The sequence below is a fragment of the Muntiacus reevesi genome, chromosome X, assembly GCF_963930625.1.
Source record: "Muntiacus reevesi chromosome X, mMunRee1.1, whole genome shotgun sequence".
NCBI lineage: Eukaryota > Metazoa > Chordata > Mammalia > Artiodactyla > Cervidae > Muntiacus > Muntiacus reevesi.
In genome coordinates this window covers 970,656-984,524 of record NC_089271.1, presented here as the reverse complement: position 1 = coordinate 984,524, position 13,869 = coordinate 970,656, and the positions used below count along the sequence as shown (strand labels likewise).

At 50.2% G+C, this 13,869-nt stretch overlaps 1 protein-coding gene across 1 annotated transcript in view; it reads left to right on the top strand.

The window, feature by feature from the left end:
- Positions 1–9,133, top strand: part of DHRSX (dehydrogenase/reductase X-linked) — a 143,255-nt gene extending 134,122 nt beyond the window's left edge. The window contains exon 7 of the mRNA XM_065914889.1: positions 8,792–9,133. Within this exon, the coding sequence (XP_065770961.1) occupies positions 8,792–8,995 (204 nt within the window). The 3' untranslated portion in view covers positions 8,996–9,133. The remainder of the gene's footprint in view (positions 1–8,791) is intronic.
- The last annotated feature ends 4,736 nt before the right edge of the window (positions 9,134–13,869 follow it).

Here is a 13,869-nt window from a genome sequence, read left to right as displayed (position 1 = left end):
TGGACCATAGTCTACAGAGCATCCCACAGACTACAGTCTACAGAGCCTTCCATGGACCACAGCCTACAGAGCCTCCCATGGACCACAGTTTACAGAGCATCCCATGGACCACAGCCTACAGAGCCTCCCATGAACCATAGTCTACAGAGCATTCCCACAGACCACAGTCTACAGAGCATCCCATGGACCACAGTCTATAGAGCCTCCCATGGACCACAGTGTACAGAGCCTCCCATGGACCACAGCCTACAGAGCCTCCCACGGACCACAGTCTACAGAGCATCCCATGTGCCACAGCCTACAGAGCATCCCATGGACCACAGTCTACAGAGCATCCCATGAACCACAGCCTACAGAGCCTCCCATGGACCACAGCCTACAGAGCCTCCCATGGACCACAGTGTACAGAGCCTCCCATGGACCACAGCCTACAGAGCCTCCCACGGACCACAGTCTACAGAGCATCCCATGTGCCACAGCCTACAGAGCCTCCCATGGACCACAGCCTACAGAGCCTCCCACGGACCACAGTCTACAGAGCATCCCATGTGCCACAGCCTACAGAGCATCCCATGGACCACAGTCTACAGAGCATCCCATGTGCCACAGCCTACAGAGCCTCCCATGGACCACAGTCTTCAGAGCATCCCATGGACCACAGCCTACAGAGCCTCCCATGGACCACAGTCTACAGAGCATCACATGTACCACAGTCTACAGAGCATCCCACAGACTACAGTCTACAGAGCCTCCCATGGACCACAGTCTTCAGAGCATCCCATGGACCACAGCCTACAGAGCCTCCCATGGACCACAGTCTACAGAGCATCCCATGGACCACAGTCTACAGAGCCTCCCATGGACCACAGTCTATAGAGCCTCCCATGGACCACAGTCTACAGAGCATCCCACAGACTACAGTCTACAGAGCATCCCATGGACCACAGCCTACAGAGCCTCCCATGGACCACAGTCTTCAGAGCATCCCATGGACCACAGCCTACAGAGCCTCCCATGGACCACAGTGTACAGAGCCTCCCATGGACCACAGCCTACAGAGCCTCCCATGGACCACAGTCTTCAGAGCATCCCATGGACCACAGCCTACAGAGCCTCCCATGGACCACAGTCTACAGAGCCTCCCATGGACCACAGTCTACAGAGCATCCCACAGACTACAGTCTACAGAGCCTCCCATGGACCACAGTCTTCAGAGCATCCCATGGACCACAGCCTACAGAGCCTCCCATGGACCACAGTCTACAGAGCATCCCATGGACCACAGTCTTCAGAGCATCCCATGGGCCACAGCCTACAGAGCATCCCATGGACCACAGCCTACAGAGCCTCCCATGGACCACAGCCTACAGAGCATCCCATGGACCACAGCCTACAGAGCCTCCCATGGACCACAGTCTACAGAGCATCCCATGGACCACAGTCTTCAGAGCATCCCATGGACCACAGCCTACAGAGCCTCCCATGGACCACAGTCTACAGAGCCTCCCATGGACCACAGTCTTCAGAGCATCCCATGGACCACAGCCTACAGAGCCTCCCATGGACCACAGTCTACAGAGCATCCCATGGACCACAGTCTTCAGAGCATCCCATGGGCCACAGCGTACAGAGCCTCCCATGGACCACAGTCTATAGAGCCTCCCATGGACCACAGCCTACAGAGCATCCCATGGACCACAGTCTACAGAGCATCCCATGGACCACAGTCTTCAGAGCATCCCATGGACCACAGCCTACAGAGCCTCCCATGGACCACAGTCTTCAGAGCATCCATAGACCACAGTCTACAGAGCCTCCCATGGGCCACAGTCTACAGAGCCTCCCATGGACCACAGCCTACAGAGCATCCATAGACCACAGTCTACAGAGCCTCCCATGGACCACAGCCTACAGAGCCTCCCATGGACCACAGCCTACAGAGCATCCCATGGACCACAGCCTACAGAGCATCCATGGACCAGAGGGCATGATCCGTGGGGGGTGAACCCAGGTTATGGTTAGAGGCCATTGCAGGGGTGGAGAGGGGCAGAAGGAGATTGTTTTGAAGACGACTCCAGGACTTCCCTCGTGGTCCAGTGGCTAAGATTCCACGCTCCCAAATGCAGGGGGCCTGGGTTCAATCCCTGGTCAGGGAATTAGATTTCACGTACCACAGCCTAATTCATGTGCCACAACGAAAGATGCCCCGTGCCACAAGTAATACCTGACACAGAAAAATAAATAAATGTGTGTGTGTGTGCACGCACACAGGTGTGCACACAGTCTGTCACTCAGTCGTGTCCGACTCTTCATGACCCCGTGGACTGCAGCCTGCAAGGCTCCTCTGCCCATGGGCTTCTCCAGGCAAGAGTACTGAAGTGGGTTGCCATTTCCTTCTCCAGGGGATCTGCCTGACCCAGGGATCAAACCCACGTCTCTTGCATTGGCAGGTGGATTCTTTAGCACTGAACCATGGGGAAGATCAAATAGATAAGTGTGAAAAAGAAAAGAAAAAAGACCATTCCAGAGAGCACGTCACCATGTGTTGACTCGTTGACCTTGGAAGGTGAAACAAGGAAATCTTGGGAGTCATTCGGGGTTTCTGATGCAGGAACACCAGGCTGTGTCTGGGTGTCTGTCTGGGAACCGGGATAGCAGGCAGGTGAAAACGAAAGATGGCTTGACCCTGTGGTGTGTACATGGGGTCTCTGCCTCCAATGCCAGCTGGGCTGCTGAGAGCGTGTGTCCACAGCTCAGGAATGCACAGAAGGTGTAGCTTTCAGGGATTCCGGCAGAAAGGCAAGGCACTTGTCAGGCCGTGAGCTTGGAGGTGGGGGACCTGCCTGTTATTACTGAGGAGGACGGTGGGGAGGGTTAGGGTCTCCGGAAGGACCAAGATCTGGCATCCCGTGCTCCCTTGCCCTCCCACTACCCTGCCCCTCATCTTTGTAATTTCCTAATTCTGGATAATGGCATCTCCTAAGATTGTTGTGAGCGGCGCTGACATAATATGTGGGAAAGCGTTTCCAACCCTGCAAAGGGCTGTGTAATTATGTAATTATAACACATTCATCTTTCTCTGCAGCACGCAGCTCCCAGCTCTGTGGAGCTGTTTCAATCCCACCCTCTGCTCTCTCTGCTTTTGATTTTGGTTTCTTTTTTCTCATGTGCCTGTACCCAGCTGTCAACCCGATGCCCCTTCCTGGTGTGAGCTCCAGGTGCCCGGGAGCTCTGATCTAAACTACCTTTCTTGGTATTTGGGGGCCACGAAAATATTGTGGTTGTCATGCAGTTGCTCAGTCACGTCTGGCTCGTCGCGACCCCATGGGCTGCGGCATGGCAGGCTTCCCTATCCTTCACCATGTCCTGGAGTTTGCTGAAATTCACGTCCATTGAGTCGGTGATGCCATCCAACCATCTCATCCTCTGTCGTCCCCTTCTCCTGCCTTCAGTCTTTCCCAGCATCAGGATCTTTTCCAGCGAGTCAGTTCTTTGCATCAGATGGACAGCATATTACAGTTTCACCTTCAGCATCAATCCTTCTGATGAATATTCAGAGTTGATTTCCAGTAGGATGGACTGGTTTGATTTACTTGCCAAGTACTGGTGAGCATTTAACACGCGTTTGTTGTGGTTTCAAGCTCCCGAGACTCCACAGGGGCTTCATACAGAGAATAACTTTCACTGTAAATACACGGTGGCGTCTCCCATCTATCCATAAGTGACTCTGAAGCCTCTGATGAAACCAGAAAGGTCTCCTTCCTGGGGTGGGCTTCACATTTGAGACAGTTCTGTCCTCTAACATACACATTTGTGTGTGTGTGTGTGTGTGTGTGTGTGTGTGTGTGTGTGTGTGTGTGTTAATCCCTCAGTCATGTCCGACTCTTTGTGACCCCGTGGACTGTAGCCTCACCAGGCTCCTCTGTCCATGGGGATTCTCCAGGCAAGAAGACTGGAGTTGGGTTGCCATTTCCTCCTCCAGGGGAATATTCCCGATCCAAGGATCAAACCCAGGTCTCCCGCACGTCAGGTAGCTTCTTTACCGTTGGAGCTACCCCCCCTGGAAGCCAATGACACATCTCTAAGAGGATCTGATTTTAAAGCTGTAGGTAAACATGGGAGATGCCCAGTATGCTCCTGGGGAAGAACAGAGTTCCGTTGTATGTTGCAGTATGTTTGGTTTACAATGTTGCATCCATTTCTGGTGGGCAACAAAGTGGTTCAGCTCTGCACACACATAGGTCCCACTTTTTCGTGTTTCCTTCCCATTTAGATCACCAGAGAGCACCGACTGGAGATCCCTCTGCTGCGCAGCAGGTTCTCACTAGTCATCTCTTTTATGCTAGGACCCCCAGTTCTTCGGCGCCTACCCTTCCTTCCGAGGATGTAGATAAATGCCCCCAGTGTAAAGCTGTGTCTGTGTGCACACTTGTGTGTGAGCGAGTGTATATGTGTGTGCCTGCTTATGTTTTTGATCAGTCGCTCAGTCGTGTCTGACTCTTTGCGACCCCGTGGACTGCAGCACGCAAGGCCTCCCTGTCCATCACCAACTCCCGGAGCTTGCTCAAACTCATGTCCATCGAGTCTGTGATGCCATCCAACCATCTCATCCTCTGTCGTCCCCTTCTCCTCCCACCTTCAATCTTTCCCAGCATCAGGGTCTTTTCCAAGGAGTCACTTCTTCGCATCAGGTGGCCAAAGTAATGGAGTTTCAGCTTCAGCATCAGTCCTTCCAGTGAATATTCAGGACTGATTTCCTTTAGAATGGACTGGTTGGATCTCCTTGCAGTCCAAGGGACTCTCAAGAGTCTTCTGCAGCTCCAGCACTACAATTCAAAAGCATTGATTCGTCAGCGTTCCGCCTTCTTTATGGTCACACATGTGACTCTGAGCGTCTCAGACCTGCTCCCTTTCAGGCAGGCGTGGTGTGTCACGATCCTCACGGCTGAGACTTAGGACTGTGACATCAGACGCGGGGAAGAAGAAAGGCATAAAACCATCCATTTCATGAGCTGTCAAAACATTTGGGAATTAAAACATTACAGATGAAATCTCATTTCCTTCCGCTCTGCCATCCGCCCGAGGCCTGGAAATGTTCTGTAGGTGATCGAGGGCGGCTGTTTTTAGCCCGGCATCTATCATGTGCTTAAGTGGGATAAGTGGATGTGATTAATCCTCCATGAGATGTGTGAGCTCCGAGAATGGCTCCTTTTCTGAAAATTTCCCTTTTCTATGCCAGAGAACCCTCTGGATGGTCAAGACCACCTTGGGTGGATGTTGTGTGCGTGTGCATGCAAAGATATGCATGTGTGCGTGTGAATGTGTGTGCATGAGGGCATATATGTGTGCAAATCTGAATGTGTGTGTCTGTGTGTAAATGCTTGTGTGTTTTGAATATGTGTGCATGTGGATAGTTGCATGTGTGTGAAAATGCATGTGTGTGCCTGGGGGAATGTGTGTGTGCAGAGAATATATATATCTGTGTGCATGTGAATATTTGTATTTGTGAATCTAAATGCATGTGTGTGCCTGGGGGTATATGTGTGTGTGTGAAGGTGTGTATGTGAATGTATGTGTGCATGTGAATATTTGTGTATACATCTAAATGCGTGTGTCTGCCTGGGTGTATGTATGCGTATCCTTGTGAATGTGTGTGCGTGGATGTGTTTGCACGCATATAAGTACATTTGTGTGCATGGGTGTGTGTACATGTGAGTGTGTGTGCATCTGTGTAAATGCATGTGTCTGCCTGAGGGTATGTGTATCCATGTGAATGTGTATGCCTGGGTATGTGTGTATAAATTCATTTGTGTGCATGGGTGTGTGTGTATGTGAGTATGTGTGTGCACGTACACATTTGTGTGTGTGCATATGGATATTTGTGTGCCCGTGTGAACATTTGTGTGTCCATATAAATGCATTTGTGTGCTTACAGGTTTGTGTGCGTGTGAGTGTGTGCATGTGAATGAGCGTATGAATCTTTATGTGCCTGGGTTGTGTGTTTCCATGTGAGTGTGTGTGGGTGTGTGTGCCTATGCTCATAAATGCATTTGTGTGCATGGGTATGTGTGCTGTGTGTGTGTATGTGAATATTTGTGTGTGCATGTAAATACATGTGTGTACTTGGGTGTGTGTGCACTCAATATATGTGTCTGTGCATGTGAATATTTGTGTGTCCATATGCATGTGTGTGCATGTGAGTGTGTGCATGTGAATATGTGTGTGTGTGTGTAAATGCATGTGTGTGCCTGGCGGTATATGTGTGTGCATGTGAGTATTTGTGTGTCCATATACATGCATTTGTGTGCATGGGGGTGTGTGTGCGTGTGAGTGTGCGAGCATGTGAATATCGGTGTGTGCGTGGGTGTGTGTGTGTGTGCCAATGAATGTCTGTGCCTGGGTGTATGTGTGTGTGTGTGTGCATGAGGGTATATATAGTCTGTTTGTGCTTGGGAGTCACTTTCATACAGAAACACCTCCGTCAACAGACAGAATCCCGTGACATCTCGTCCCTCCTGACTGTACCTGAGTTTCTGGCAAAGTGTGCGTCCCAGGTTCATGTCCAGCACACCACAGGCACCACCTCCTTAAACAGCCATCCTTGTGTTCTGCTGAACACACCGATCACAAGGACTGTTACCCAGATAAGAGGATTTTCAAGGTGTTGGGGAAGTGGACCCCCCGCCTCCCCAGACCATGCCAGCTGGATGACCCTAAGGAAGCGGCCTCTAAAGACAAGACTGGATGCCTCTCAAGACAGGAGCCCTGTGGCTAGATTAAAGAGGGTCTTTCTCATGGACGTGACTCACTCCAGGGGTGAGAAGTGGGATTTCTGGGCACAGACCCCTGGGATCTCAGCCCAGAGAATGACTGACTTAGGAAGCAGGCTCACTCCAGGAGCTGATTTTACTGTGTTTTTGCCGCAGAGGTGCAGCTCCCCACGTCAATCCTTGTGACCAAGAACAACAGGATATTTGTCACTATGACTACCCAGAAGATGTTCTGAGCCTGTCTCCATCTAGAAAATGTGACCATGGGGCTGTCTCCTGGCTTGGATCTGTTTCTGGTGATGTTTCAAAGGACAGACTCTTAGAGGCACGCGAGAAGGACCAGGGCAGGGCGGGTTGAGTGGATTTCCAGAAGCTTATTTAAAGTGACAAGCTCCGGAACGACCGCTATCTTGACAATAAGATAAGGGAGTTCTCTTGATTCCTAGGTGGCTCAGCGGCAAAAAAATCTGCCTTCTAATATAGGATTTGCAGGTTTGATGCCTGGGTTGGGAAGATTCCCTAGAGGAGGAAATGGCAACCCACTCCAGTATTCTGGCCTGGAGAATCCCCATGGACAGAGGAGCCTGGTGGGCTACCGTCCATGGGGTCACCTAGAGTAAGTAGGAACTTGTTTATCTGTATCATATATTGTAGTGTGCGCATGTTAATCCCAAGCTCCTAACTTAACCCTCTCCCACCCATTTCCCCTTTGGGGACCCTAAATTTGTTTTCTGGGTCTGTGAATCTGTGTTTTGTAAATCAGTCCATTTGTATCATCTCTGTTAGATCCCACGTATAGGTAATGTCATCCCGTATTTGCTTTTCTCAGATGTGTGTTTCTGAGCCTAATATTCTCCAGGTGCATCCGCGTTGCTGCCGACAGCGTTATTTCATTCTTTTTGATGGCTGAGTAGTGTTCCATTGATATGTGTGTGTACACACACACACACATATCACATCTTCTAATCCAGTGATCACGCCCAGGCACCAGCCCTAACCCAAAAGCTCAGCGTGTGTTACATTCCAACCTGCGGCCTTCCACCCAGCGTCCACTTTTCCCCCGTCTCTCCAATGCCTTTCAAGCTCCTTTTCAGACTTTACGGTCCTCTTACCGTGTCTCCTCCCCGGCTTGGAAAGCAAGAACCTCTCTGTTGTCTACACGTTTCCTCTAAAATTGCTAGATGGCACGCCTTCAACCCCGAGGCTGAACCGCCATCTGCTTTGACCCAGGGAGCCGGCATTCTGGTTTCATAGAGCCTGCCCTGCATGTCAGGAGTTCACCCAACCGTGTAAATCAGCTCTGCACGCGTGCTAAGTCGCTTCAGGCAGGTCCGACTCTCTGCGACCCCACGGACCGTAACCTCCCAGGCTCCTCTGTCCATGGGATTCTCTGGGCAAGGATACGGGAGTGGGTACAGCCCACTGGAGTGGGTTGCCGTGCCCTTCTGTAGAGAATCTTCCCCACCCAGGGATCGAACCTGCATCTCTTATAGTCTCCTGCATTGACAGGCAGGTTCTTTTACCACTAGTACCACCTGGGAAGGCTTGTAAATCAATTATGCTTCAATAAATGAATTAAAAAAAAAAAAAAAGGACTGGAGACCTGAGTATTTACTCTCAGGGTCTGTGCCCAGATCCCACCCTTTGTCTCGCCCCTGGAGTGAGTCAGCTCCATGAAAAAAGACCCTCCCGTTGTAGCCACAAGGCTCCTCTCTCCTGAGATGTACCCAGCCTTCTCTTTAGAGGCTGCTTCCTCTGGGTCGTCCAGAGGAGTGGGGGGCCTTTGTGCGCACGTGTGGAAGCGCATGAGAACAAGGTGGAAAGGCAACCCGCAGGGGTGCACCATCGAGGTTGCGGAGTGCCCGCTCCCCCAGCCCTGGCCAGCCAGGCTTGAGGTGATGAGTCGACGGGCCCCCCGGTAAGGGGCCCTGTATCTCCCCCTCGACGTCCGGGGGCTCCCGAGACCCCCGTGTCCCTGCTCTGACAGTTAGCATCTTCCTCTGCGTTCCTTCTCCCCGCAGACCCCGGACGAGGGAGCCTGGACCTCGGTCTACGCCGCGGTCAGCCCGGCGCTGGAAGGTCTCGGTGGCCGCTATCTCTACAACGAGAGGGAGGCCCGGTCCCTGGAGGCCACGTACGACCCGGAGCTTCAGCGGCAGCTCTGGGCCAGAAGCTGCCAGCTGACGGGCATCGCCGATGTGACCCGGGAGACCTTCGGCAGGTAGCGGCCCGCCGGGCAGACCGTGGTCCGACGGGGAGCGCCTCGGTCAGCGCTGTGCTTGCAGGTCTGTGCTGGACCACGTCCTCCATCACCCTCATCCCCCCGATCCTCCGGGCTCTGCATCCCCAGGGCCTCCCGTCAGGACCCGGGGGGGAACTCATGGGAACGCAGGAACGCAGAGTGGACCTCTGAGCTGGTGGGGTCCTCAGCCATGAATCCTGGGATTCCCTCTAAATGTCCAATGTACCGGGTGCTCTGAGTCATTAAATCCTGCAAGCCTTATGGGCGGTGTTCCTTCCTTAAGCACAGAGGCGCCGTGGGGCCCTGGGGGTAGATAGACACGTTTTGGGTGAAACAAACACTTTCAAGGGAAGCCTGCTAGCTTCAAGGATGTCCTGTGTTCCCGTCTCTCTCACACACGAATCATGCCGGAGATGCGTCTCTGATTCCTGGCTCCCAGAAAGGGAGACGCTTTGAGCCTTCCTTATTTACTGTCTTGATCAAGGGTTGTGTGACCCCGCCGCGTCTTCAGGAGGACCGGCTCCCAGGGGCTAACCTGTGGCCCCCAGGGCTCCTAGCAGGGGTCTCACCCCGTGACTCATGGAAGCACCGTCTCCTGGGAGGTAGGTAATTCTGCAGGGCGTGTGATACCAGGGCAGCCCTGGACACCACTCCCCACGGGGCTCTCTAGGACGCAGATGTGGGCAGGGTGTGCAGGTCTGGACCACCTCCACCTCGTTTTGGGTTCTCAGTTGTAGAATGACAGCGTTGCTGTCCGCTTACCCTTCAGTGGGCACGCGGAACCTCTCTCCTGCTGTCTGCCCTTCCATCCGTCATCTGCTAATACGGGCATGTCCCTCTCCTGGAGTATGGGTTATTCCGCAGGACGTGGGTTATCCCTCAAGCCAATGTGGTTGTTCTTTAGTTGCTCAGTCGTGTCGGACTCTTTGCGACCCCCTGGACTGTAGCTCCCCCCTCCCCCCAGCTCCTCTGTCCATGGGATTTTCCAGGCAAGAAAACTGGAGTGGGTATCCAAGCTCTCCTCCAGGGGATCTTCCCGACCCAGGAGTCGAACCCAGGTCTCTTACATCTCTTGCATTGGCATGCAGATTCTTTACCACTTTGCCCCCTGGGAACCTGCAGACGTGTTCGTATCTGGGAAAAGAATCATTGCCAATGATGATGAAGGTCGTCAGACAGGACGTTGTTCTTGCCTACCAATGTGCTGGTGAGGTTGTTTATCAGAGATAGGTAGAGCGAGATTTGATTACAGAAGAGGAGGGGGTTATGGGACTGTGGAGGCGGAGATGGGAGGGAGGCGGCCACCAACCCAGGGACGGACACCTGGAGCCCCCAGAAGCTGGAAGAGGCAGGGAGGACCCTCCCCTGGAGCCTCTGCAGGGAACTCAGCCCTGCATCTGCAGAAGTGCGCGACGATGGACTTCCCTGCTGGTCCAGAGGTTCAGACTCCAGGCTTCCAGTGCTAGGGGTACAGGTTTGATTCCTGGTCGGGGAACAAAGATCCCACATGCTGGTTCAGCCAAAAAAATATATATATATTTTAATGTGAAAAAAATAAATTATAAAAAAAAACTGAATAAATTTCAGTTTTTTTAAAAAAACACCAAAAGTCTTCCCTGGTGGCTCAGAACCCACCCGCCATTGTAGGATACCGGGGTTCAATCCCTGAGTCGGGAAGATCCCCTGGAGAAGGGAATGGCCTCCCACTCCAGTCTTCTTGCCTGAAGAATCCCATGGACAGAGGAGCCTGGCGGGCTGCAGTCCACGGGGTCGCAAAGAGTCAGACACGGCAACTAAAAAGACAAACAGAATACCAACACCCTGATTGTGATTCATTACGAGAAACTCACACAGTTGTTGGCCCATCTGAACATCTCATGCAGGATGGTGGGCTCTTGCCTGGACCCATGCCCACCAGTTAAGTCAAGGAAGGCTAGATCCTGTCTCTGAGAAGGCCTGTTGGGTTCTCATATTCTCATGTGGAGAGTTCAGACATGTCGGATGCTAGCAAAATGACTGTATGTGTTTCCTGCCAGACCGCACCCTGGATTTCAAGACCAGTAACCGCTGCTTAGCTAACCATCTTCCCTCCATGGCCAAAATCCTGCGGAGGCCTCAAACTTGACGTTGGGCTTCCAGAAAGCACAGTAGGCATTGGGGTTCCAATGAGCAGCTCTTCCAGAGTTGGGTTCATACTTCAGGAGGGTATGCGTGCGTACGTGCTATATCACTTCAGTTGTGTCCGACTCTTTACGACAGATGCTTTATGACCGGCTTCTTGGTTCTAGGATGGATGGCGCGTGCTTCCGGAATGGAGTGTTTATTTTTTTAAACATCTTCTTTAACTATACTTAATTTGCAATATGGTGTTAGTTTTCAGGCGTTCAGCAAAGTAACTCAGTTATAAATACCTTGGGGGTGGGCCAGGAGGTTTGTTTGAGGTTCCGTAAGATGTTATGGTTGGATGGCATCACCAACTGGTTGGATGGCATCATTGACTTGATGGACGTGAGTCTGAGCAAGCTCCGGGGGTTGGTGATGGACAGGGAGGCCTGGCGTGCTGCGGTCCATGGAGTTGCAAAGAGTCGGACACAACTGAGCGACTGAACTGAAAAAGTTATGGAAAAACCCAAAGGAACTTTTTGCCCAACCCTATGTATATACACATATTCTTTTTGAGATTCTTTTCCATTATTGGTTATTCTGAGATATTGAATATAACTCCTTGAGCTGTATAGTAGGTCGTTGTTGGTTATCTGTTCTATATACAGTAGCCTGCATGTGTTAATTCCAAATTCCTAATGTATTCCTTCCCCACATTCTCCTCTTTGGCAACCACAAGTCATGATTCTACTTCTGTTTTGTAAATAATTTGCATCTTTTTTTTTTTTAGATTCCACATAGAAGTGATTATCAAATGGTACTTGTCTTTCTCTGACTGACTTCACTTAGTATGATAATCTCTAGGTTCACCCCTGTTGCTGTGAATGTCATTATTTTATTCCTTTTCATGCCCAAGTACTATTCCATTGTGTGTGTGTGTGTACCATATCTTTCTGAGCCATCCATCTGTCGACGGGCGCTCAGGTTGCTTCCATGTTTTTGGCTGTTGTAAATACTGCTGGTGTGGTCACTGGGGTCCGTGTATCTTTTCAAGTTAGAGTTTTCCTCTTTCCTGGGTATGCAACCAGAAGTGGGATTGCTAGATCATACGGCAATCTGATTTTTAATTTTTTGGTGGAGCCTCCATGCTGTTCTCCATAGAGTGTGCACGATTTACATTCCCACCAACAGTTAAGGAGGGTTCATTTCTCTGGAACACAGTGTTTATTCAACGGTCACTTAATGAAAGCATGAAGGAACATCACAGCTCTCACTTGGGAAGACTCAAGACAAGCAAGAATGGATTCTCTGTCTCCTGCCGCTGGGGCAGGGCGCGTTTCTCCGCAAAGCTGTTCGACTTTAAACAAATCTGCTTCTAAGCAAGGTACCCTCCCGGAGGTGTACATTTTCATTCTCCTGTCTGCTTGTCGCCATCGGCCTGGAGAACGGCGTGCTCATGGGGACTTTGCTTCCACCTCTACTACGTAGCTCTGCTTCTCTTTAGAAGCAAAAGACAGGAAAAGATTCTAGAGATTTGTGTTCTAAGATAATAGCGCAAGAGCCTTTCACGGACATCATTTACTCATCTATTCATCTGTTCATTCATTCAGCTGTCTGTTCTAAACGAGTATCAGATACCTGGATGTTCTGGTTTAGGTAGACAAATGGATAGGTAGGTAGATAGGTGTATATTAGGCATGGTATTCAGACAGATGGATAGGTAGATAGATGCTGGCTAGAAGATATTTAGGTAGATATAGAGAATGATAGATGGAAAGAGATGGATAAAAAAATAGAATCATTTTAGAGATAGGTAGACTGATACACTGATTGACTGATAAATATTCAGGACAGATAGATATGCTGGATGGACGGATAGATATGGTAGATATTCAGGATTTATGATGGAGATGATGGATGGATAGATAAGATGTTTGGATAGATAGATAGAATGGATGGATAGGTATTCTGGATTGATGATAGGTATAATGGGTGGATAGATATAATGGTTGGATAGACAGAGAGATATGATAGATATTCAATGTTGATGCTAGACGTGATGGGTGGATGGATGGATGAATAGATATGATGGTTGGATAGATATATGGATAGAATGGATGGATAAATAGATATTCAGGATTGATGATAGGTGTGATGGATGGATGGATGGGTGGGTGGATATGATGGTTGGATAGACAGATATGATGATATTTAGGACTGATGATAGACATGGATGGATGGATGGATAGACATATTCAGGATTGATGATAGATGTGATGAATGGGTGGATGGATAGATATGATGGATTGATAGATATGATGGATGGATGGGTGGATAGGCAGGTATGATGGATGGATAGATATGATAGATGATAGATATTCATGATTGGTGATAGACATGATGGATGGATCGATAGGTATATGGAATGGATGGATAGATATTCAGGATTGATGATAGATGTGAAGGATGGATGGGTGAATGGATGGATAGATATGATGGTTGGATAGATATATGGATAGAATGGATGGATAAATAGATATTCAGGGTTGATGATAGGTGTGATGGACAGATGGATGTATGGATGGGTAGATACGATGGTTGGATAGACAGATATTATGATATTCAGGACTGATGATAGACATGGATTAATGGATGAATGGACAGACAGACAGGATGGATGGATAGACAGATATTCAGGACTGATGATAGATGTGATGGATGGGTAGATGGACCCTGAGGTGTGTCTAACCCCAG